At 35.7% G+C, this 27,111-nt stretch overlaps 2 protein-coding genes across 4 annotated transcripts in view; both read right to left on the bottom strand.

Annotated features, from left to right (window-relative positions):
* Nucleotides 1-972, bottom strand: part of mmp17a (matrix metallopeptidase 17a) — a 140,997-nt gene extending 140,025 nt beyond the window's left edge. The window contains exon 1 of one of the 3 annotated variants that reach the window (XM_044095892.1): nucleotides 890-972. The gene's annotated coding sequence lies outside the window, so the exon portion shown is untranslated. The remainder of the gene's footprint in view (nucleotides 1-889) is intronic. The other 2 variants (XM_044095893.1, XM_044095896.1) reach the window with 2 other exon arrangements.
* Nucleotides 973-21,521: 20,549 nt separating this feature from the next.
* LOC122846934 (splicing factor SWAP) overlaps nucleotides 21,522-27,111 on the bottom strand; it is a 53,308-nt gene continuing 47,718 nt past the window's right edge. Inside the window, exon 19 of the mRNA XM_044144196.1 lies at nucleotides 21,522-22,268. Within this exon, the coding sequence (XP_044000131.1) occupies nucleotides 22,203-22,268 (66 nt within the window). The 3' untranslated portion in view covers nucleotides 21,522-22,202. The remainder of the gene's footprint in view (nucleotides 22,269-27,111) is intronic.

Raw genomic sequence — 27,111 nt, 5'->3', positions numbered from 1 at the left:
TAAGGGCTAGGCAGTTAACTCCAGCTACAAAGGCAACATCAGAAGATTGTCCTTTAAAAGAGCCTGAGGTGTGAATGAAAAAACAGGAAGCAGTGCTTTTAGTTTTAGTGTATATATATTAAGTGATTGGCATAGAAACATAAGGCAATTACAGCAGCACAATGAGAGACACAAAATAGTTGACTCAGAATAAATTCATTCCAAAAATCATGGCGAGCTTTTTCTAGCTGGCCATCTTCATATCCAGATAAAGATTCTAGTCCAACAGGAAAAAAACCTGACCTAAAATGTCAGAAAGACCCATTAAGTGTTTTATCCAAAACAACAATTGACATCATGTACAAACATACAAAGAAAAATATAAAATTTATGCATTTGGTTTATGCATATTAAATGCAAATGCAATTATTAGATTTCTAATAATTTGACATGATCCAACATTTCAATATTCAGGTTAAATTAACCATAATTTAAAGAAGAAAAAAAGTATCAACCATATTTCTAGCTAATCAACTTAAAGTGCATTTTCAAAATATCATTAAAAAAAAAAATTATTAATTGTCAAACACTCAAGCAGAGTGAGAGAGAGAAAAAAAAGATCAATACACTGCAAAATCTCAAACTTAAAAGTGCAGCTACATTCTGTTCTGATCAATTTCACCAACATTTTAAACTTTACTTGCTGCCTCAGCATCAATACTAAAGTGCCAGAACATGTAAAAATTATTAATGTTGTTAATGCTGTATTTACCCACAATGTGTGGTGACAGAATCCCGGTGACATCTCAGGTAAACAGCGCCAGCAATTCTGGCTAAACAACTCTCCAATGAGCAATTGAGCAGAAGTTTCAGATGTAAAAACAATGCTGCTATCAGATGACAGACTCACCAACCATTCAAGTGTGTAGATTCAAAGATTTGGATCAATTTGTGTGGAGGATGCCAACAGCAAGCTACAACCACAGTGAAGACAGGTGAGGAAGTTCAAACTGCGAGCTGGAGGCGGCCCTTTAAATAAACTAGCAGAGTTTGGGGTAACGCAGGAAGTGTGATTAATTAAGTCCCTGATTGGGCTTTTTCCTCCACTGAATTAATTGCCTCAGAAAAACGCTAGCAATTTTCACATTCTTTCTAATGCAACGTTGTGATGTTGATGAAGCTCTTTACAGATCTTTACCAAGGCTGCTAATGTAGAATGTTATTCATTCAAAACTAATATAGTTCGGTTATTTTAAAACATAAAGTGAAAATTCTGAGTAGTCTTTAAAGTTTAAATCAACCGCAGGTTAATGAGTTTTAGATTTCAAGTGTTTGCAAAATTTCAAATTACAGATCCATTCAATGAACTAGAATATTATTGAAAGGCTTATTTATTTCAATAGCTCATTTCACAAAGTGAAACACTTTAGAAAGACTAAATACAATAATTATTAAAATATTTTTGTCACACTAATTAGTCAACATTCATCTAAAACTATATATATATATCTAAGTAATCATTAGATAACACAGGCATCTCAGAGACATCTCATTCTGACTCAGGAAACATGAACAAGACACCTTATCATCTCAGTCTGACCTGCTGACCCCCAGACAGGCCGCACAGTGAGCTGATGACCGCAGGAATGTTTAACAAGAATTATGAGCAGTTTCCTTTGGTCTGGCTCTCTAATTAGTCTTTTTCATGTCGATCAAATTCTCTGCGGCCTAACCGGTGATGTATGAAGAAAAAAAAAAAACATCTACAGCTCTGACACTTGCACTTTTCTACAAAGACATTTTATCAGACTGATGAATTACAACCATAATTTTTCTGAATATTAGATCAAAGAGTATTTTAAGGGCTGTAACACTATACTGGAAGGGCAACAAGTGAAGTTGTTAAACCTGCTGACATCAGATTAGGGTTCATATTAGAAAATCATAAAAAAATTGAATTAGTTATTTTTAGGGTGACCAGACGTCCTCTTTTTCCCGGACATGTCCTACTTTTCAGACCTAATAAAATGTCCGGGGGGAATTTAAAAATCGTCCGGGATTTTGGTCAACTGCCTCAAAACACATTACATAGCTTACAGTGCATTGTGATTACATTGCCACTCCATTCCACTACTCCATTCCAGGTTTCTTTGTATGGCAAATTAGTCACGCCCTTCTCCCCAAATCCAATCACGTTGCATTATGTGTGGGAGTGTATGTGTGTGTGTGTGTCTGCCGATCCCCCCCCCTCCGCCAACAAAAAGAAAGTGTCCTCCTTTTCAGTAACCCAAATCTGGTAACCCTAAGTTATTTGCTCTTCCATGCTAGCTTGGTGAGCATGGAGAAAAGAAAATTTAGAAAGTGATTTGTGCTTTCTATGTCTAAAATTAAAATGCCAGAGCAAAAACTAGAGTGATCATTTCCCCAACATCCTCATTTCATAGTCGTCTGTTTTATGTACATTCTATTTTGTAAGAGTAATATAACCATTTATAGTGGTTTATATTATTTGCAGTGATAAAAGATCTTAAAAATGCCTACATGTTGAGCTTAATTCTATTTAATGTATATTGCATTTTTTGAATCACAAGTTCTGATCTTTAAATATCAGGACGTTCAAAAATGCAATTCTGAAACTACTATTTTTGTTAAAGCCCATTATTATAGAAATTTTATATAATTAGTTTAATGTAGATTGTCTTTAATTTACTGATTTTATTTAAATGACAAAAGTTGGACCAATTGACCAATCTATCATCCTGCCAGGGTTATGGTCTTTTTTTTTTAATTAAATGAATACAGTTTTATTAACCAAAATTAAAAATTCTGGATAAATTCTTAGAATCTCAGTATGGAAATTTGTGCAATTTTACAAAGAAAAACATATAAGAGAGTTGTCAAATCATAAAGGATATGAAGCAGAAAATATATAGTGCTTTAGAGTCTCAGGCATGTTATTGCTTTCCTGTGTTGGTGGAAGAGGTTGCGCAGTTATGGATAGATTAAATGTATGCTACACCAATTAAAGAGGAAATCCACTGTGGCTGTCAGTCAGAGTGCAGCACAAACAGGCCGAGACCGCGGTGTGTAATATCTGTGAGCTCTCAACCACTGCTGCTCTGCTGCAAATCAGGTGGTTTGAACAAAGATGGGTTGATAAACCTCTTGATAATATGACAAGGAAATGAAAGACTTGGCATCTTGATTTCTTTATATGGCTGCTGAATTGATATGAATATACATGCTTTTTGCACTATCTGAGCTTTAATGTTGCCCTCAATTTTGATTATCCCAAAGCCACCACAAAGATTTGGGCCAAACAACCATCCTAGCAGAACAAAGTTAGCTCTTGTCTTTTATCAGGACATATGAGATCCAACCTGGAAGCTCATATCTCAGATTGGAAGCTCATTCTCAAAGGAAAACAGCGAGCTGGCCTGAAACATACCCATTCATTGACAGTGCGTATAATTGGAAAGGGAATATAAAAGTCTTTGATATGATTTAAAGGCAACCTGATTTGTAGACGCAATCCAGGTAATTATGATGCACAGCAAGACCACAAAGTGGATCACTGAATAGAAGCATAAGCCTTTTGAGTGAATGCAAATCAGGCAGGTGGGAGTGAGGACAACTCACACACTCACACACACAGGTGCACAAGCAATGTCAAAATGCTTACACTCAAAGCATTCAAGAAAGACAATGCTAACTCCCAGGCACTGGACCTGGTGGCCCGTGGACAGGCATTCAACCTCACTTATTAACGGTATTTTCCAATTACAGTGGATCTGCCAGCACATCCAGCATCACGGTTATACGGGAGCCATTGTTCAGAGTGCTCTGCCTGCGTTCCAAAGAATAGAGCCTGGGAGAATGGCTGTGAAGGATTTCACATTTCAGGGGAACAATAGCAGCTTGAAACAAGAGTCAGATCCAGAGGTCCAGGTGAACTGGGCCGTCTGTGAGTACCAGCCAGGAGATTGCGACGCACAGAGGAGAGAAGTGGGCATAATGGTTAAGACCAGGACTGCTGCTTTTGTTTGCAGATTCAGGAAAAAACCCAAAGGGTTCCAGTCCGGTTCTGTGGCTGACAGCTGAATTCGCATAAACATACACAAGGGATAATTCACATTTTGTGAGGTCCTGTGACTTTTTAAAAGTAATTTAAGCTATTTAAAACAACTTCAACTGAACGTATACACATTGCATGAAGGCAATGCTGTATTTAAGAATGTTAATTTACTGTTTTACAAGAGACAATTGTTCAATTTGTTGCTTTTTCTCAGCAACACTGTTCACAACCTTGCATTATAAGCTTACAAGGCTGTTTAAATCCAATTTGTTGGCCTGCCTGTAGTGCATAAGTAGTGAAGTTAGCCTTTCAATGTTGCAACAGGCAACATCATCAGCTTCACTTCCCTGGCTGAAGAGGAGTCCTGACACTGTACCATGTGGTTAGGATGATGAGTGGTAACATGCTGTGTTTGCATCATCATTTCTGCAACAGCACTGACGATGTAATGCAAACTTAACAAGGTCTAGTGAAAGTGCTTAATATCTGGTATTATAATCAGCCAAAACAAGGCCTCCCATCTGACTGTTAATGTTCTCTTGCTCTGAGATTTCCCTCCCTTATTTTCAAGAATCTTTCTGTCCCAGAAACCTCCAGAAATCCTAACTATCCCATTGGAACACATTTACATTCTAAAACATTTTTCCAATAAAGAACAATGACATGGGGATTTTTTTTTTTTTTTGTCTGTGGTGAGATGAAGAAAAGCAAAACAAGGAGATTCTTAATAAACAGCAAGAAAGACCACATGAATGGAGAAAAAAGTGTCCTGAAAAGGTTGTCTGCATGATAAGGTGGGAAAAAATGCAGGATGGAGGATAAACAAAGTACTTTTAATAATAAAGCAAAGGAAAACTTTCAATAGGAGTTGCTGGGAGATCAGTACAGGTCTAGAAACACTGGATACCAAACAGGTAAGAAAAGAGGTGGCAGGATAACAAAAGAAACTAAAAATGGACAAGGAAAGCCTTAATGTTGTGCTAGTTTGTATTATTTTATCATCAGCCCCTCACCCAACCCAATAAATTAAACTGAACTTTCACCACAAGCTCAAAATAATAAATGTCTACTTTTTTTTATTTTTATTTAAATGCAATAGAGAGAGAATAAAATGTGTACACGTTGAAAGATTTGTAGTGGCACATATATAGAATTTATATTATAGAAATGATATTAAATTGTATTTTCTGTCTGAGGGAAAAGGCTTTTGTAAACTTCTCATCCCCATTATGCCCACAGTATTTTTCTTAAATAGCAGTCTATTTAGTTCAATGATAAAAAGATAAAAGCAAAACCAGGTTTTGTGTCTCAAGGACAGTCCCATTGTGAGAACTCATGTTGTGTGATCGCAACAATAACAAAGTTTTCCTTGAATTTTTGAAAAGGATGGCATTTTAAACTGCAGTGTTTATTCTTAAAATGTTCTCCTCATAAGACTGTATGATTTTCCCACTTACACTTATGGTAGGTCCCACTGCAACATTCACATTGCGAAACATTGTAGCACATGCTGACATAACTCTTGACAATGATTCTCTTGAAAAGTCTCTCCTCATCATGTTTCTACTCAAACCATTCACCTTTCTCTGGTCCCATTTCCCCCCTATTTCCTCCTTAGTTGTTACATCTGTCCATACCTCTGAATAGAGTCGAGGAAAATCAATGCCAAGATACAATGTAATGCATTCTTGGGTGAAATTGCCTGCCACTTTGCATTGTAATCAGCAGTCCTTTCAAAATTCTGGGTCGAAAACCGCTCTGGTATGTATTTTATTCACTCTTTTATTCATCATTAGTGAAATTGTCTGCCTGGTGAGAGTCTATGATTTAACATAGCAAGAGGTATGGTTTGTTTGTGTTGTCTTTGCAGTAATCTTTCCATCTTTATGTCCTTGAGCAAGAATCATTAGCCCACATAAAATCACAGTGTAGTAAAACTATGAGTCTGTGTGACTCATCATATATCTGCTAATGTACAACACAGATACTTTCTAGCCCATTCCTATAGGCTTTTTACCATCAGAATCTCACTTTTATTAGGGTTTAATTTTTCAGTTTTTAATGTCTATAATTTGACAAAACAGTCTGTTTGATAAGAGCTGCTACAATTTTTTACTTTTTTTATTCCCAGTGCACAGATCTAGTTGAGGGAAGACTTTTCTTTGGTTGTCAATAAGAATTAAAGATTAAACCTTCAGCTGACACAGAGCCCCAGTCCAATACTACACGAAATCTAACAAAATCAATGCCATGGTTATACACTTAAACACTCAGCATCTTGAAATTGCAGTAAAATAAGAGTCTACCTTCCATCAGAATTACATGGGGTATATTAGTCCAGTGATTGTGTCCCAGTCAGCAGTGATTCTTGCATGAATGGTGCTCTGAACAAACCTTGGTCTGTGCTCCATTATATCGACTGAACCACAGTCAACAAAGCACACATCTGCAACCACTGCAAAACCCATTTTTGCAAAAAGCAGTAAAATTATACAATGCAACTAACCAGAATTATTGTTTCATCAAAAAAAAAAAAGTTGTATTGTGAAGTTTAGTAAAAAACAAAAAAAAAAAAAAAAAAAAAAAAACATTTTCACCGAGCAGTTTAATGATGATAGAAAATGAAACTGACTCTCCAACAAAATAGTAATGCAATATAAAAAGGATTCACAAAGAAGCCATCTACTTCCTGATTGGCTATACATTTATGAGCTGTTTATATTTGGAAGGTTTTGTGTGAAGAAAAAAGAGAATGCAGCTCCTTCAGACATCTTGAAATGAAGGATAAATTAGACTTACAGAGGTCCACAATTCTCTTGATATCTTGCCTGATTTGTTTTCATTTTTCAATGATGTCACAGAAAATACTAGTGTGTTTTGGTCTGCATTTAAAAAAAAAAAAAAAAAAAAAAACAACTACATGTGTAGCAACTTAGAATTTGTGAATTACCCTGTAATAGGCTTACAAACCCTCTAGGCTTTTCCAAATGAATAAAGACATGCCAAAATGTGTAAACTTCTAAATTTAAATAAAGTATTATGTAGAAATACATCTAGCAGTTTGAAACTGCAAAAAAGAAAACATTTGCAGTGTTTTCAATCACAATCCGTGCTAAGAAAATATAAGAAATTCTTCCACTAAAGCTATTACTTAATGTAAGGCTGGATTTCTAAATGTTAATTTAAAATACTTCGATTAAATTACCTACAACTATTGGCAAATGTACCTATAAAACAAAGAACATCAATTGTTCCATTTTCTTGTTTCTTCCTGCTTCACACCTGGGTAAACACTTGATTTCTGACTGGTGTGTCAATGCCTTGCAGCTGCAACCGGTGGTGAAATTCCCTCTCATGTCTTACCTCCAGTTTCAATTTCTGTGGCAGATAGAGAGTGTCTGTTGGTCAGCAGAGATTTATTGTCTGGTCGTGTATCCCGAAAATGTCTCACCTATAGAATTCTGAGTGCTTCATTGGAGAAGTTTGTGTGAAAAGGAAACTTCTCTCTAGGCTTAAATTAAGAGAAAAGGTCAGAGTCAGATTGAACAAAATTAATTCTTCCAGGTTTCTGGTTTTCTGTCTATAAAAAGTGCTTAAAGAACAGAAACAGCTTGTGCTCCAGTGTTCCACTTCTTTATTGACTGAACGCCAAATAACCTTTCTGAAACTTGGACCTCGGCCACATCAATTGAAATGTAAATTTGGTCTAAAAAAACTAAAAACGACTGAGGAATAAGGCCCACCTCGCCATTCAGTTCATGGAAAGGTCAAATTTATTTACTTTGTTTTCACTATAAGGTTCAGGACAACTCCAGCAAAATCAGATGGACATTTTTTCATGAGGATTATGAATATATTAATTAGTAGCAAGAAAAACAACATTAGTATGTAGTTTAAGGGGGCAGTTTTCAGTATTTTATAGCACAATCAAATAATTATGTTACAACTATATGCTACATGTTTCAAATACGACTTAAAAGAAATTTTACTTTGTAACTTAGCCTTTTTAATGGCAGGTTTTGCCACTGAGGGTGACACAAACAGTTCAAATTATCATTTGAAAAATGCCTTTTGTATTTACTCAGATTGCTTTGTCTAATATTACAATCTAATTATAAGCACAACAAATGATAAAGCAGCAAAAATATGAACCGTAAGGGAGCGGGTACTTTTTCGAGACTGGTTTATTATTCTCATAGAGCCTTCAAAGCAATTAAGACCAGATCTTTTATTTGCGTATTTACAATTTATTTCATACAACATAATGGTCTATAAATTCTCATTAAACACAAATAAATAACTTTAAGTATTAATTAGCTATATTTATATGAAAATAAATCTTTTCATCTGCTCAATATCTTCTATTAAAAGTCCCTGTGTATATTGTACATACTATACCAAAAATAACTTTAAATGTTTTTGAGGAGTTTGCAGTTTGTGTTGAACCTGCTGTGCATACACATAACTGAGGTGCAATGATAATACACTTCAATTATGGCCATTGTTCCTACTGTGAACAATGGCCATAATTGTTCCACACAAACAGAGCTAAGATTACATCACACAGATGAGAATATAGTTTAGCTTATGTAAATGTGTAACATTTGGAAAACAGGAACATCTTTGCAAGCAGTTATGGTCCTGAAAAATCACCTTTTTAAAGGTTACAACCAATTCTTTGCAATTCTTTGCATAAATTCATCTGTTTTTACTGTTAAGGGTCTCCTCAGTAATTCTTCAGATCCCAGTGGCGATTATAATGCTGTTGTTGAAGGGATGTTGGAACACAAATGGAATACTTACAAGTGTAGCTGTCAGTGTTGCATATCAAAAATTCCTGGTAGAATTATAAAGAACTTTGAGAGAGCAATTTTTATAATTGTAATAATTTAATTGAGGTTATTTTTTTTTTTTTTTTGCTGACATTGGTAACAACATGAATGTACAGCAAATCTATGGTTCAGACTGCAGATGGTTTCCAAAGCAAAGGTGAACACTGGCATAAGTGGTGAGCTTGAAAATCTGGCTTGGAAAAGCAGAATTTAATCACCATCTATTCCATCAATCCAACATTATTTTCTCTTTTGATAGAACACACAAAGGTGTAGAATTTGTGCCATCGCTGGGATGATTTCAGAACATTTATCTCACTATCTTGGCTTGAATCTCTCCAAGCGTGATTATCCTGAAGTAGAAAATATGCAATTTTTATGAAGACTCACCATTTTCCTAAATCTTACATGTGGGGCTATTTTACTCACATAATTATCTAAATACGGATTTTGGCAAAAAAAAAAAAGAAAAAAGCATGAAACATGGAAAAAGTATTTTCTTTGCTTTTGACACAAATCAACATGCACACAGAGATGCACAAATAAAGAAGTTTATCTTCCTCTAGTATTTCAGTCAGTTGTTTATTAAGAGGTGAACTTTGAGGTGGTGTGTCCATCCATCCCATTATCCATCCAGCCAACCATCCATCCATATGCCCTGATATTCTGACACCAGTTCACACCCACTATCACAGTAGGCAATACAATGTAATTTCTCTGGTCGTGTAATTTGCAGGCGGAGAAGCAAACAGTGTTGATGAAAAAACGGAGAGTCTCTTTTGAATGGGTCAGTCTTGGGGAAGTTACAGGTCTTTGATTTTAGGTCTTAAGTCTTGATGATATGTTGGATTGTTTAACCACAAACCTAGCATCTTTGAAATGCATTCAAATATGAAAAACAACTTTGCAATAAACATTAAAGGAGCAATTCCACATCATTAAATAAATCCACAGTGATTTAATAGTGTTTTCCTGAGTGGTGAAACAGTTGGTAGCACTGTTGCCTTGCAGGAAGAAGGTCCTGGGTTTGGATCCATGCCAGTGGTCTTTCTGCATTGGGTTACTTGTTCTCCAGTTGCCTATGTGGGTTCTCTCGTTTCCTCCCACAGTCAAAAAACCCCAAAAAAAACACATGACTGTTGGACTAATCAATACAAATTGCCTTTAGGTGTAAGTGTGTGCATAAAAGGTTGTCTGTCCTGTGTGTTCCTGTGCTGCCCTATAACTGACAAGCAACCTGTGTAGTGTGTTCCCCCTGCAACCTCACTGCAGGTGAAGGGTTTTTCTCAGCACAATACTGAATTAGGTGCCATTTCACCTAATTATGTTCACCTGCAGCACCGCTCTCTGCACAGATCTCAGCAAATTTAGTCCAAAGGAGCTCAAAGTTTCAACATTTATGTTTGGTCACTCTGAAGTGATCGTGCTGAGGCCCTTAAGCTAAAAGTGTTTTTATGAGTCACTGTGACTTTTATATAATAAATTTATTAAAAAAAACATGTTAAGATTCTATGAGTTGTCATTTTTTCCTCTACAAACTGCTAAACTTCTCTTTCCATGACCAAATACATTTTGCATTGGCAGTGAATGACAAACTCACATGGCTCCTCCTGAAACCTGTCAACATTCACAGTTTATAGATGTGTATATATTTCCAGCTTGGAGGGGAACAATAACATGAGAGTTTTGTTTGTGCTAGTTTATTTGATTCATACTTAGTGAGATATTTTTTTATTCTTTTACATCCATCTTCTGGCTGATCATTTGATGGTATAGTGTACGGGCTTCATCTGTGAAACAGCAATAACTGTGATGGCTTTTAAAAAATACAACAAATGATATTGAGCATGAAAGGGTTTGCAGTCCATCAGCAATGCAACAAAGCTCTAAATTCTCCTGTGCATTAAGTTTAAAAAGCATTATTTTCAAAGATTTCAGTAACATTTCAATAAACCTGCAACTTGACTCTTATCTTACATAGCACATCTGAATACAGTAAGACAAAATCATCCCTTTTAACTCAAACTACCACAAAAGAAAAGCCGGTGTGCCTTCCTGAATGTAGGAAGAGTATTAGGGACTGTAATCACATTAAGTGGGTTGTCTCTGTGCAGTTCAGAGTGAGTGGGAGAGAGTCTGAGCCACCATGTACTGAAGTTACAAGACTGAAAGACTGAGGGCACTTTTATCCCAGACAAGACAAATTGGTCTAATTAAAACAAGTGGCAACTGTTGCAACACCAAGAGGAACCTAAAAGAAGTTCTAGTTTAATTTTAGATAGAGTAGGTAGATAGAAGGATTCATAGATAGATGTCTACATTGCTCTTCCCTTGCTCTCTGTTTACCAAAGGGAATTCTGTTCTTTCTTTGCCAATCATGTCTTAATTAGAGCACTGTGTCTTTGTCCACAGATGGCTGCCAGCTCTAGCAGCTTTATCCATCAAAGCCAGGTTCACCTTGCGTTCTTAAAACCCTCTCAAGCTGTGAACCATGATTATGCTAAAGTGTGGCAATTAATTTAATTTTTTTTCTTGAAATTAAACATTGAACAGCCGTACGCTGAAAAATCATATGGCACATGTTGCCGAATCCTATCCGGGTTAATCAGAAAACTTACCAAAATGTCTGCCTGTAAAACTATGAATAAGACATGAATTGCTTTTGGGAATGGAACCATTATTTTTCGCCAGGACCTTTTTTTCCCTCCCCTACATTCATTTCTTCACATCTTACTGAATTACGATGCATTCACATCCCGCAGAACAAACAAATCACTCCCCTTCCCTCATGTTTCTCTCTAACTGCTCGCCGAGTCACTTCGCCTGGCACGTTCTTTCTTTCTGCTTCAGTGTCTTGCTCCCCACACGTTTAGCCGCTCTCTGCCAGTATGAGTTAATGAAATTGCAAATGCCAGGCCGCAATTTGGTCTGGAATCAATCAGTGCAGATGTGATGAGTTTGACTTGATTACATATAAAATTCAGATTTATTGCTTAGCTGAGGCCTTGTGGTTATTCTGGTCACCACCGACAGGACTTTGAACAGGCAGTATGGACTTGCTGTTCTTTCAACCTCTTGAATTGTTTGTTGTTTTGATGAGCCATTGGCACTAATGCACCATTTTCCTTATGAATGGCTTTCTCATTTCAACTGGAACAATTCAACAGTTGTGTGAATATTTCCAGCCTCTGTTGTCCTGTTATAATAAGACTCAAATGGAAGATTGAATAGCAAACAGCGTATCAGGATGTTTTGTCCTAAACTCTACTTTAGGAAGTCTTTTATTAAAACATCAAATACACGTCTGAGATAAAAGTTATTGTGGAAAGCTCATTGAAAGAAGATCAAATTGAGTTTTGGCATTGATCAGAGTACAATAAATTGAGCCCATAAATTATGTTATTGTTCTATTAAGTCTCCTAAAGAACAAAACCTTCTTGTAAAAACTGGATGTTTCAAGAAATGTCTTCAGATACACATACATACTACAAAAAAGACTTAAAAGTATCCATGGACACCTGTATAGCTTTAAAGACAGAGATACGACCCCTTAGTTTCCAAGCCATGACTTTTGCAAGAATCAACTTTATTTCTTGTAAACAAGACAAAGACGTAGGAGCGTTACTTAACAAAACATTTAAGTAACAGTTAGTTAATTTATTATATGTGTTTATCTTTTTTTCTTGAACTTTGTTTTTGTGGGCAAATAAACTCTCCCATGTGTATTTTGGATGAATGAGTTTTTGTTTTTGCTCTTAAAACTCTACTCAATCACACCAGTAAACATTTTGTTAATTAACGCTGTCCTTTAAAAAGGCTTAATTTGTTCAAAGAAACATTCTTAGACAACAAAATCTGTTTTATATTGAAAGCTCCAGTTTGATAAAATAGGCCGAGTTTTTAAATTGAGGAGCTTATAAAACTGACAGGCTTATTTACATTGTCCTAATAAGATATTTTTCCAATATTTTTTTTATTCAAGGAATACAAAAAAAGGAAGGCTTTGTGTTCTTTAGTCTCTTCGTCTTTTCATTTAAAATGTTATCAGTTAAAAGTACGAGATGGCATCTTTATGAAAATACCTATTTTAAATTAATGGAATGAAGCACAATTGGATATTTTTTTTAAATATGGTGCTCTATTTACAGTGCCAGACACAGTCTATTAAAAGTCTTTTGTTACTAATTTTCTTTTCTAAAAATTCAAGGTTTTATTTGCATTCATACAGTCAGTTCTTATTAGTATTATTTTTAGCAACATCACTCCTGTCAATACTTCACACAGTCCAGTTTTGCCAGCTTAATAGCACTTATGGTTCTTCTTTGACATGTCAGTAGGTTGGATAATACAGAGAATGATTTTGGATAATTTCTCCTTTTATTCTCATGATCCTTCCAAGTCCTCTCATGTTTCATTCTCTTCATTGTCTATTCCTCTCTTGATTTGGCCCCATGCTTTGGATCCTGATGAAAGCCTAAAAATATGTAATAATAATAATAATAATAATAATAATAATAATAATAATAATAATAATAATAATAATAATAATAATAATATTTTTGTCAACCGGGCTATTATTAAATTTGAGAAAGGTCATGATTGTTAGCTCTTCCAATATTTGCAGGTCCTTTGAAGAGGAAACAAGTCCACAGCTTCAAAAATTCTCCACCATCCTAAACAAAGTGCCTGAGGTTCTTTTCCACATAGAACCTCATTTTATGTTGGAAAAATTTGTTACCGACAAACTAATTTGTAGCCTTACCGGACCAAAGCACGATGTTTCATTTAAAGTCATGTTAGTCAAGTAGCAAACTTGATACTTCTACATCTGTAATGGTAGGACAGAGAGTGTGTTTTACTGCCATCACTTGTTGCAAGTGTCTGAAGATTGTTATTTTGGTTTGGTGCCCCTAAGATGTCCTTTTTTGCTGCCTTTCTCTTAACAGTGAAAGGCACTGTTAATAATAAAGTTTTGGAGATTTATTTTTGCCTCCCTTGCCATCCACACCGTCTGTGGTGGTAAGATAAATTTGGGTTTTCATCAAATCGAGGGACAAGCACTTTGATTAAATGACCTCTATCTGATTTTATGTCTAGAGTCTAGGGGAGTCATGGATTTCTAATTAGGAGTTCACAGAAAGTCTGATGAACTTCAAGATGTAAAGTATAAATAATGATAAAAAAAAAACAAAAAAAAACATTGAATTTGTTTGAAAATATGGTTGTGGGTCCTAGCAATCATGTTTTTGCTGTTTTTATTTTCTAAAAATGAGTCTTGTTTCCCTAATGCAGGAATTTACAATGTGTGAGCAATAAGAAATGGATTTCTTTTAAAATGAACACATTCACTTCTCCTAAAAGGACAACGTTGATTGTGAATGACCAGAATTAAGCCCAGAAAGGTTTTCTGTACTGATACGTTTACTTCTCAGACTGACGGAAAGAACTGCTGGGGGTAAGGATAACTACAAGTCCTGGGCTGTGAGTCGTGCAGCTTTGAATTAAAGAATACACATTATAAATGTAAAGTTGACAAACCCTCCTATGTTTCCATTATTGACAATTCTGACTGGAGATGACCTTTGACCTCAACTGAAAGTTACTGTCACACTTCAGTACTGAGAGCAAAAGTCAGAGGTGAATGGGTTTTAATAGGTTTGTATTCAACGTGACATGAATGTTATAGTAGAGTTCAGAGTTCGAGAAGTAAAGCTGACAACTGAAGATGATATATGACTAACGTGAAGAATTGCCCTATTGCTCTTTAAGTCTAATGTTTTTTCAACATAAAACATATCGCCTACTTTTACTTAGTTTCCATATATGATGTTAAAGATATGAGTAAACTTTTATTAGATGCTCCTTTTTTGTCTTCAGAAATAAATAAAAAAGAGTTTTTACATTAAACAATCTTCAAACGTGCTAAGAAGCACTATTAGACAATCTGCTTTGGCACTGAAAGGCTCTCTTCATGTAAATCTGCTTCAGTGGAGCCTTTTGACTCGTACTTATCTATTCCACAGAAGTAGTGCTCAATTACTATTTGAAAAATGCCACATAAGCGTCACTGGCCTCTTTCTCTCATCAAATCCAGCACAGCTGTGCTGACAGATAAAAGGCAAAAACTATAAAGGAAGTGTCCCTTTATATGAACTGGATTGGCCAGATGAAGCACTGGCTGAATTTCTGACCGATAGGCTGCACCGTATCAAGGAAAGGTGGTAAGAATGTATGCAGTCATGCAGCATGAGATTCAGTGATTTTCACCCTGCTTTTTCACACATGGGTTTATAAAAGTGCTCTTACATGTTGAACCGTTTCATATTTCTTAATGCTGCAATACAAAGTTCAAAGCGATTGTAATATTGTGATTTTAGGTGACTGATTAGCACAAAGCAGGACGTCCAAGCTCTAGTCCAGGGGTCTCAAACTCCAGTCCTGGAGGGCCGCTGTCCTTTTAGATGTGCCTCTGCTGCACAACACATGAATAGAATAATTAGGTCATTAGCAAGGCTCTGGACAACTGGTCTACACAAGGAGGAGGTAATTAAGCCATTTCATCCAGCGTTTTTTTTACTTGTGGCACATCTAAACACTGCAGGACAGCGGCCCTTGAGGACTGGAGTTTGACACCCCCTGCTCTAGTCTCATCTAAGATCTACACTAAACAAGTACTGACAGTATGTTCTTTGATTTCTCCAGTGCATTTAACACAATTCAGCCTCATTTGCTTTATCAGGAGACCAATAAGACTGGTGTTGTTTTGCTGTTTGTGGTAGAAGCAAAATAATGTACTCAGACCTCTTGGCATATTTGAATTCAATGTAATGTTTTAATTTGACCAATGTCTTATGGGGTTCTTTTCATCTGGAGGTAATATTATTGTTTGGAGTGACTCAGAGTAATAACTTGAATCTGATTGAGAATCTGTGGAAGGAGGTAAAGATTAGGGTGAGGCCAATGGTAGGAGTTAGGATTTCTGGAAGATAACAGACAGCTGGGTATCAGATATTAGCTTTATCCCGAGCTGCGGCGGTATCCCAGCCGACTGAGCTGACAGAATGAGTTACAGGCATGGCTTACATCTGACCTGCTGGAAACAGATACACCACTGAGTTTTCCTGCTAATGTCAATCCCTGGATAACTGGATGGATTGTTAACAGTTCATCAGCAAGTACACTGCCTTGCAAATAAATTCATACCTCTTCAGATGTTTCTCAGTTGACCACATTAAATCAGCAGATTATTTTTTTTTATTCTTATATTAGACGACAGATAAACAAACTTATTCATGAAGTAAAAGGGGCAATGCGGGATTTTTAAATTAAGCGGCAAATCTTTTAAGATATGTCTTTCCAAGTTTTGTGCATCCAGTTTTTGCCCATTCTTCTCTGCAAATTATATGTAACGTAATACAAAAAAGAATTGTGAATGAAAGAGCATGTTAATGGTTTACCGGTTTATAGGCTGATAATAGAATTATTGAATTCAACTAATGGATTTTTTTTTTCATATGAGAGCTGCTTATTACGATTAGATCACTAGCTGAAATTTGATCTGCTTATCATTTGAGTTTTAGTCAGGTGCTCTACAATAGGTCAATATTCGTTTCATAGGAGAAAAGCTGTTGCTGTCATACATTACATGAATACAACAGTTTCTCATGCCTTCCTTTTGCATTATAGGACAAATATAGAGATTTATCTAGAAAGATTACTGGCATCAAGGAGTGACTATCAGTTTCTGCAGGCATGTGACTAATGTGTTTTTTTTTCTAGCATGATAATGATTTGATATACACAAAAAATATTTTCTTATGGGGAACATTGCTATTTTAGTCAAGCATCAGAAAAATGCTTGCCTTTGATAAAGGGCTCTCTTTCGACAGAGACTCTGGCTGATTTTCAACAATGTTCCTTCTTTTCACCTTTACATAATTTTTTTGCTACTCTAAAAACCCTTTAAAGCTCAGAAAGTTTAAGCAGAACCTCTGGATTTCAACAGTTCTAGTTTTTTCTTTTCCCTTTTCTCTTCACCAAGAAAGAATCTCACTACTGTACGTTGTCTGTCCTCTGAACTTGACTCCCAGCCCTCAGTTGTTAAAGCTTATTATTTCCTGGTGAGAAGCACAAATTGCTCCTTCTGCCCCCTGCAATCTTCCACACAGACAGTGCAAGTGTAGCTGTTTAAAAAAAACAAAAAACAATCATGCACAGTGAATGCCATGAATCACCGTTTATCAGTTTATCAACAGCAACAGCACATGTTTTCTGTCTTGAATATATTTTTGAGATGAAATAGTTTCAGACATCTACATTTTCCCCTCCGAATGTGTTGGTGTGGGGGGAAGAACACACACTGGACAGATTGCCAATCCATCAGAGGGCATTGTGGAAACAAGCAACCAATTAACCCAATGTATATTTTTGGATCTTGGGCAGAAGCTGAACTTCACACAGACTGAGGTTCTAACCCAGGATCTTTTTCTCCCAATCCATTATCTCCCAGAAAAAAAGGTATTGGTGCACAACAGTGAGTCAAGTCTTCATTTTAGATTTAGCTGACTATACAGTGTTTAATGTGTAGCTAACGCCTTTCACCTTCTTTCCAAACAGCTTCAAAATTATTGTTGTAAAATTGCAGGCAACTGTTCTGTAGTTCTTGTGTGATTAAAACCAAGAGAGTCAAGACAGGCTGGGGGTTGTAAAACTACACCAGCAGGCTAAAGCTAAGCAGTAGAGTCAGCAAAGACATGGTCAATTAGACTTAGATGTGAAGTATCTGCAAAAGGAAGTGTGTGTAAAATATTTCTGAATGTATTTTTTTATATACTGTCTTGCTTAAAATATTTGTTCACCTTACAAGTTCAAACTTTAATGTATTTTATTGGATTTTTAAAAAAATAGACCAACAAAAGTAATGAATGATTTGAAAATGAAACATTGTCAGAAAAACATCTCCTCCCCGTTTCAAATTTAGTTGAATCCATATGTACTTGACATTATGGAAACAGCCTCAACAACTTCAAACTTGGTCACCCTGACCTCACGTCATATTAAGCTTCTGGCGAGACTAATTCTGGCCCATTTTGGATCACAGATAAGGAGTGTTCGTTACCCTTTTCAAGTTTCCCAACCAGCCCATCCACAATTTAATGATGCTGTCATCTGCTGCAGAAAGGTCACTCTTACCCAGATGGTGGTGGAGAGAGGCGTGTTTTTTTTCATGCCTTCTTTGCTGAGTGACAAGCACCTCAAGATGGGTGATTATTCGTCAGACAGCTTTCAAAATGTTCCGCTAGGGGAGGATCCAGTCTGAAGTGGTGATCAGTCACACAGGAACACCGCAGCAGTCTGTCCTGTCTCTGCTTCTGATCCCTCTTTACCACCCAAACCTTCAAGACAACTCTGAGCCATGCCAACTGCAGAAGTTTTTGCCAACTCTTAACTCTGTGTGATGAATGTGTGTTCAATAGGAATCAAACTGTGGGGGACTGGCAGACAACCTTTTGGAGCAACCCACTGGGATTGTCTCCTCCCAAATGTAGGAAAGATATACGGTATATACTGTGTATATATATATATATATATATATATATATATATATATATATATATATATATATATATATATATATATATATATATATATATATATATATATATATATATATATATATATATATATATATATGTGTGTGTGTGTGTGTTTGTATGAAGTATTAAACTATTTAATATGCTTCCTTGAGACAAACTTTCCATAGTCTTAAGTTTGCCTACAAGGTTGTGTTTAATTAAGTAAACTAATTTAAAAACAGAGCTCTTAAGTTTGTTAGGTTTCTATTAGGAACTACATGAAAAGACAAGACAAAGCAGTATTAGCAGAGTTGATAACGAAGGCCAATAAAGCAGAAACAAATCCAGCCCAATTTTACACTCTGTCAGGCACCCTTTGGAAAACAAAGCGCTAAAGTCAGCCTAAATTCACTGAAATGCAGCCAGTCGTATGGCTAGGCTGTATTGAGATCAACTGGCCCGTCAGATTGTAAGCTTGGGAAGCAATTAATTGTTTTTTTTAAACTGCACATAAAGTCTACAATAAAAAAAAATAAAAATAAAAATAAAATAAAAAACTGAAAGAGATCAAACATTAGCAGAAATATTTAAGATCATAAGGAGGAAAAAGTTCAAGACTTCTATGATCAATTATATATCTATATAAAACAAGAAATTTAACTGACAGAAGAAATCAAAGTCTGAACAACTTCTTATAAAAGAGTTAAATGTTTTAGAATTATTTGCAAAAGATTGTACAATGTATTGTAAACCTTAACTTGGTTAAATATTACCACAGATATCTTTTGTTTCACTTCACAAATGATGACAATGTTCTACTTTGGATTGATCTTACATAAATTCCTAATGACTTATAATGGAATTTGTGCTGTAATGTGAAAAGATTCAAGGGGCATAAAAAGTTTTGTAATTAGATCCAAGATAAATAGGTATAGAGAACAATAGAATGCTTTAAGATAAGAATAATAAGTTCAATTACATGTGGGTTTTGAGCATTTTTACAATAAATATTCTTTATAATTAAGTCAATAATGCTAATAAATAGCACAGCGTGATATAAGTACTTTGGCACAAAATTATTTCCACAGGTATAAAACAAAAAGGTGAGAACAGGTTTATACACAAAGTAAAACAAACCTTTTTTTTTTTCATAATTGATTTTGACCACACAACCTTGAAATTGATTATCAGTCTGACTAATTTTTCTGTTATGAACTGACAAATAGTCTCTAAAGTAATTAAGGTAGAATTACCCAACAGCACTGTACTTCCTAACTCAGTCACAGGATCATTTTCCCAAGCTGTTATTAAAGTAAAGCCATAAGGTTAATGAACTTTTTGTCATGTGCGGTTAAAAGCACTCGCACTTACATATTTAAACTTTTTCCTCACATGCAAAACGCTGTGTGGAATAAAATTGATACTGTACATAAACATAAATCAAAAATAATTCTTGCCCCACAATGAAGTATCAGCTGGGATAGGAAAATTGGTAAGAGTTGATGGAAAGATGGATGATGCTGAAAACAACAAACCTGCAGAAAAGTAAACAAAAAAGAGAGAAAAAGACAAAAGCTTCAAAGGAATTGACATTCAGGTTTCACTCAAATCATACAGGAAGAGCTACAAGAGAACAGCTTAGATGTGTCCACTGCCTTCATGCTTCAGTTGTTCTTGTCAACATTAAGTACTTTAGATCATCATATAAATTTTAATATTGGGTAAAGATAACCTGAGTAAACTTAAAGCAGCTTCCAAATAGTATTCTCATTAAAGAAAAAAACAAACAACTAATTAATATAAGCAACTGTGACTAAATAACATATTTTAGAAATCTTAGCCCAGGTTCACAAGCAAACACCTCTCGCAAAGCTGAAAGATGTCAAAAAGAGGTTTTTTTTTTATCCTGGTAAAATAAAGATGAAATAAAAAGCAGAGAGGAAACATCTAAAAAGTCTGAAAATGGAAAAAAAAAGTCAATGGCATCCATCAGTCTAGAAAGGTTTCCAAAACTATTTCTAAGACTTTGAGACACCAGCAAACCAAAGTGAGAGCCATTATCCACAAATGGAGAAGACATGAAGCAGTGGTGAACCTTCACAGGACAGTCCAATCAACCAAAATTACTCCAAGAGCACATCAACAATATGACCGGGTGGTCACAATTACCTAAGTTAAGGTCAGTGTTCAAGCTTTAACAATAAGAAGCAGACAGAGAGAGCCAAGGTCAAAACCACAGGCGATATCACATTAGAAACGAAGAGTGCTTTGTACTGATTTAGTTCTTTTTAATCCAATATTAGGATTTGTTTGATAATATGAAAGATTTTGGTGTGGAAAAAAGTAAAAACAGATTGAACCAGTAGGCTTGCAAACCCTTTTTACTACATCAATGTTAATTTTTATTTAAGTGCAAAATAGGAATAGTGTACTTCTTGTGAATACATTCTACTAGAAAAGGTAAGACTGTAAATCACAGCCACAAACAACTGTACCTAACCTGTTAATGCATGTTGAATGAGTTGGTTTGCAAAAAAAGAAAAACTACAGATCAGCACGCAAACGGACATTGTTCCATTTACTGATCCCAGGCAAAGTACTGCAATATTCCTCATGTGATTATCCTAATTGTGGCTAGTAGCTCATAACAAAGTACCTAACGGGAAGATGTAACAGATCACAAAACTAAATGGTGGAATTAGTCACAGATAATTGCACAATCTACCTTTTTTTTTTTTTTGCAGTTTTCAATTGCATCTCTAATATCTTCCACAGAGCAGTTTAAAATTTTAAATATGTTGCAACCACTCAAATCGTTACAAATAGTCTGTTTTAGAACGTCTAGAATCAATAGATTTAGTTAAAGTCAACTCCTAGGAATCTTTGTGGAACTTTACATGTTATTTTCAAACTATCACTCCAGTTTTTGCTTTGAAATTTAATTTAAAATCCAAATCTCAAGATGCCTAAAATACATTTTATTTATAGTTTATTTAAACATTTTATTTCCTTATCTCTTAAATGAGGTTTGATCTTAAAAAGATTAAACACCAGACATGATTCACAACTGAGACTTTATTGACTGTTCAGTTTACAAAGTTGCCCTGCGTCAAACTCATTACAGTAGAAACCAGGAACAGAAATAGAAGGCCACACCGTGCAGCTGAGGGATTGAGTAAAAAATTAAAACCACTTCTCCAGTTAGAGGGTGGAATAATGAGAAGAAAGAAGGAAACAGAAAGAAACAGAGAGAGAGAGAAGGAAACAGCAGCATTGAAAAGCAGATATGTGAGAGAAATGAAATTATCAAACACAAACCTTCACAGAAGGAGATAATTACACTTGCCACAGCTCCACATAACGCTGCAGAAATGACTGACATCATTTTGCGGGTTTATCATAAAACAGAATGCATAACACATGGATTACTTCCACAATTGATTCTCGCTGCACCAAAACATATCAACTGTGTCTTAATCTCCCAGCAAATGAGCCGCCGCCTCCAGTCAGGTGTGAAACTAGACACTTACGGCTCCAGCTTGCTTCATTCTTACGACACTGCAAAGGACGTTCCGTAGCTAAACAGAGTCTGCAGATCAAACATAACTGATATAATAAATCATAGATAAAGACGTCGCTGATAAACACCGATGAGAGCAAGATGAATCTCCAGGAAATTGGAGAACGCCGCTCTCTGACCGACGGAGGCTGCAGTGGCTACAAAATAAAGATCTGCCCTCTTTAGGAAGTGGGAGGCTGGAAGGTCTTGGACGTAGCAAGCATGGCTCGCACTTTGGCCATCAGATCCTGAAAGACAAAAGCAAAAGGTGCATTTTAAAAATCAGCCATATTAATTTATGATTCCAGAAGACATTCAAAGCTGCTAAATTATTTCATACCATTTTCACAGCTTACAGTTATTTTAATTAAGATGCCAGGAAAAACACAGCATTTACAAAAGTTTTCTCCTGTTAAGTGAAGCATATATGACTCCAGTATAAGTCCTTCCTCACCTTCTGATATGCACTGCTAGTCAGCAGGTTGAAAAGCTATTTTCACACAATTAGAAGAAAGCTTAATTTGGCTCTTTGAAAATATTCTGTTACAAAAAATCCACGTTATGTTGATGTTACTTTAAAACTACAGATGGCAAGATAGAGGTCATATAGCTGTTTAATAACTTATCTCACCACTATGCACCACTTAACATTGTATGTATTCCTGGCTAGAGAAACAGATTTTCCTGATTATTAAGTTGCACTTCTTTGGTATGGTGTGACTAGTCCTGCAACATATATTCAGGTGGAACTCATAAGATTTTTTCATTGTTCAAGAAGTATTTCTTGACTGAAACGTCATACTCTCAGACATGAGCCAACAATTAAACATTCCCTTCTGCAGTCGTGAGGAAAGCTAACGGTGGGTAGAAAGGAAGATGGCCAGAGCTGGAGGATGGGTTCCACAGTCAGGTGCTTAAAGAACATGGTACCAAGGTAGGCAGAAGTTACGCCTCCTCATCCTGGTAGTTGCCAAGGAGATGAATAAAAAGTGACCTTCCAGGCGGGTATTCTTGGTGTCATCGTTTCATGCCTTGCCTTGCATGAAACGATAAAGTGTTAACAATGCATGCGTCAACGCTGTGTTCTGCTGCACACTTTGCTGGCAGAGTGGAGTCATTTCTGACCTCCCCGATTTAGAGCACAAATATTGGTGTATCAGACATTTTTGGCAGCAGACGTCCAAGCCATGGTTGACAATTTTCATGAGTTTGTTGAAAAGCAGGTAACTGAACACAACTTCTTACCAGGTCATATCATCAACAAGGTCCCCGTTATACATTAATTAAGAAATTAATGTATTTAGAAATTATATTAATTTCTAAATAATGTAACTTCCAGTGAAATTGATGTTTATTTCCTCTTGATTTATATCCCAGAGCGACTTGAGGTAAGGAAAATACGGTAATAAAATAAGAACAAACCAAAAATACAATCCCCGACAGAGCGATAGCTGAATGGCCTTAGGTCAGAGACGAGGCAGAGTACTGAGGAGAACACCGTCCAGAAGTAAACAGAGCAGTGTATGGCTTCCTGTTATGTTGTGAAGATGTCCAGGAGTGTTTCAGCTGTAGTAATTCAAAATACCATGAGGATTTATACAAAGACAGGGATCAAAGAAGATAATGTCAGAATACGACGTGTGGAGTTATTTCTTAAAATTTGGTTGTGTGTGTTGCCATGGTCATTTTTTAGGTAAGGATCAGAACAACCAATTTCTGTTGAACATTTACCTTTGGGACTTCATTAGAATTCTAAATGATTCATTTACGTTTACTGACCTATGTAAACAAACAGCATGGGGTCTCCCACAGGAGTGGCCACAGTGCTGACATTTACAGCATCCTCCTAAACTCTGCCAATTATGAATACAAATCAAATAGAAATAAGCTGAGATTGAATACAGTCCTTTGTCATTTATAGTCTCTTTGCTGAAGAGACTATAAACAATTAGTGGCTAGCGTAGCAGTTAACAAAGTCCAAAAATTATTTAAAACCATATCAGATAGAAGATTCAAATCACATTTCATTCAGCCAAGAAGCTTGTTTCTGATAACAGAATGTCTCAAGAGTTAAAATGTTTTTTTTTTTTTTTTACTTTTTTTTTTTAAGGAAACTGATAGGAAACATTATATGTTCCCTATCAAAAAGTCTGATTATAGAAAACAATTGCAGTTTTATTTTGGTCTAAGGTAATAACGTGGGAATCTAATACAGACCCACATCTACTGTGCACTAACACTCCCTGTGTGCTTTAGATTTACTATAGTGGATGCTCTCTAATTTTCTCTACAAGCCCAATTGATCTGCAATCAGAGCCTGAACCAGAGCAACACTCTAGACTGATATGTAAACTAATTACCATCACTTGAAATAACTGACAACAGGGATTACGCTGATGTTGTAATGCTTTTCTGTTGTCTTTGCACTGCGTTACAGCTCCTCAATGAATAATTATTCTGTGTATAATTAATCAAGTGACTCCCTGAGGCGTGAAAAGGGCTGGTCGCAACGCCACTCCCATAGGGAATCAACTAAGCAGCTTGCAGTGGCCTTAAGCTCACTGATTTGTTTTTGTTTCGACTTTGCTGGAAACTTGCATGAATAAACGCAGCCGTTAAATTGTGAGGAAGGCGTTTCTCAGAAAAGAGCAAAGCTGGGGGTTCTGGCCAAATGCCATTGGCTTGACTAAAAGGATGTTATAAAAAGAACCATGTTAGTCTTTTGTTGCTGCACAGTGGAGTCAATCTTGAATCTATCAGGAAAGGTCAAAACACCCACTAAGGTGTATCAATATCAGTGAGCATATTGATACACTTCTGCTAGTTACTTTTCAAGTAACTGGTGTGCTGAAATGAAAAATAAAATGCTAATTTGTAGGAAAAGCTGCAGTTGTAAGCAGAAGAAATTAAAAATTCAGTGCAGAAATCTGCTGGAAAGTTTAGTTTGAAGACCTTGCTTTCCTTCCCCACTTCTGTTTCAGGTAGACTTTTTATCAATTCTGCTGACTGGCAGCCAAATGCCTGCACTGCAGAAAAAGAAGTGTTAATTTTCATTGCGTCCCATGAGTGATTCATACACGCATGGACAAAATTCCACCCTTGAACTCTCCTGACAGACGAGACAAATTAACAGCTGTAATCACATGGGGGAGGAGCTGTCACATCAAATTATTCAAAAGGTCATTTTTTTCTTGAAGGCCCTGCTGTGTCGAGGAAACACAGACACAGAACACATAATCTCCCACAAATCGAGCAAATAACTAACAGTAACTCAGCTCTTCTGAACAGTTAATGTCCTGGGAAAATGACAAAGCAAAAATAATTGATGACCTGATGTGATATGAAAATTAAATGAATAGCCTTTATGTTTCAATTAAAGGAAAGATTTTTATGAATGTCTGACATGTTGACCTAAAGCTTTCCTACACTTCCTAATCTTGAGAAAACAATAAAACCAACAAAGGACTAATGCCTATTTTTTAATTGACAAGTGTTATTTTTATTCCAGGCATATAGTGCTTTTTAATAGCATATGTGCAATTACAAAAGTACATTGAAATTCAATGTAGTAACATTGAAAAGTTACTACATTTCAATGTTGAAATGTAGTAATCAAGTAACTGCATTTCATTCAATTGTTCTAAAAATATTGTGAACATCAAATATGATGAAAAAGAAATTTCACTTTGTAATTTAACACCTTAAACTTGGACCTCTGTCTCTCTAAGAAAAATGTCTGCTCTTTGCAACACTGCACCTTCAGGAAATAATCACATCAGCGCTCCTTTGTTAACCCTTTAACAACAACATTTTTACCAATGTTGGACTGACAAGTAGCTTGTATAAGCTAACAATATAACATGATATAAAGCTCAAAAGTCCATTTTACATGATGCTGTCTCTTTAAAACCAGAGCTGTAACTGAAACATTTGCCTATTGAATGAGCTGAACTGTTTATGAAATGTGCTAAAGAGGCAAAGATAATCCATAAACCCAAATCCTGTATTGGTTATTCACACTTTTACATTATTTTATTTTTAGGTTAAACCTACAAGAAATTTGATTTGGGGTTTTATATGTTGAAATTTTGTAGTCTTGTGTGAGGTGCTTTAAAAGTTCCCAGTAGTCTTTCTACAAAAATAATTACTGACATACAATCTTTAAGTACTGGCTAACGTATTAAATTTACCAGTCAAATGGTTTTAGCACAAGTAGTAAATCGGACAAAGACATAGAGAACACAATTTGTTGAAGGTTAAACTAAACATGAGAATGAGAAATAAAGGTAATTTCAGTAACTGGAAATAGTAGTGCAAGATGAGGAATAAAATTAGTTTTTTCATGATAAGAAATGTTGACATGGCTGATTACGAATCACTTAACATCAATGTCTTTAATGTAAATAAATACATGCATAGACTTTATTGTGTTAATTTATGAGGTAATTGTGAGACGAGGCTGAACACATGAGCAATTTGCACTGGGAAGGACTTGCGACCATCAAGAGTCAATAATAATCAGGTTTTGATTGTCCCTCAACAAAGGTTGTCTTTACAGTTGAACTTGTGCCTCCAACATTTAGAGTTGATCAAAGCATCTTTCTGTTCCACAGACAGAAAGGCTCAACATGATAAAGCAGAAATAAACTTGAAGTGACAGAGCAAGGGTGGAATGTGTTGCTGCACATTGCAAAGTCAAACACACAACAAAGAAATGCATTGCAAGCAATAAACAGGGTGTTTACAGTAAGAATACGACACGTCTGGGAAAGATCTGTAATATCAATGGATGAATCACAACTAGAGTGAGTAAAGCCATGAGTAATTAATCATTGGTGTTTGTTTTAACATGAAGAGGACAATTGGTTACTCAAGACATTTGAGTATATTTTGTACATTCACACCGGTAAGTAGATGTGTCACAAATAATTTTCTGATTTTGAGTAAGACTGAATTTGTAGAGATAACTGCATATACGAGTTTACTTCAGGGAGACACTTTAAATAAAATGTTGCAGTACAGTATGGCTAGAAAAAAGCATAAGGCTGGATTTGTAGTGTCACACCCACAATCAAAAATCTGAATTTGTTT

Source organism: Gambusia affinis, linkage group LG17, assembly GCF_019740435.1.
Source record: "Gambusia affinis linkage group LG17, SWU_Gaff_1.0, whole genome shotgun sequence".
NCBI classification, from domain to species: domain Eukaryota; kingdom Metazoa; phylum Chordata; class Actinopteri; order Cyprinodontiformes; family Poeciliidae; genus Gambusia; species Gambusia affinis.
This window is presented reverse-complemented; position numbering and strand designations above follow the sequence as displayed.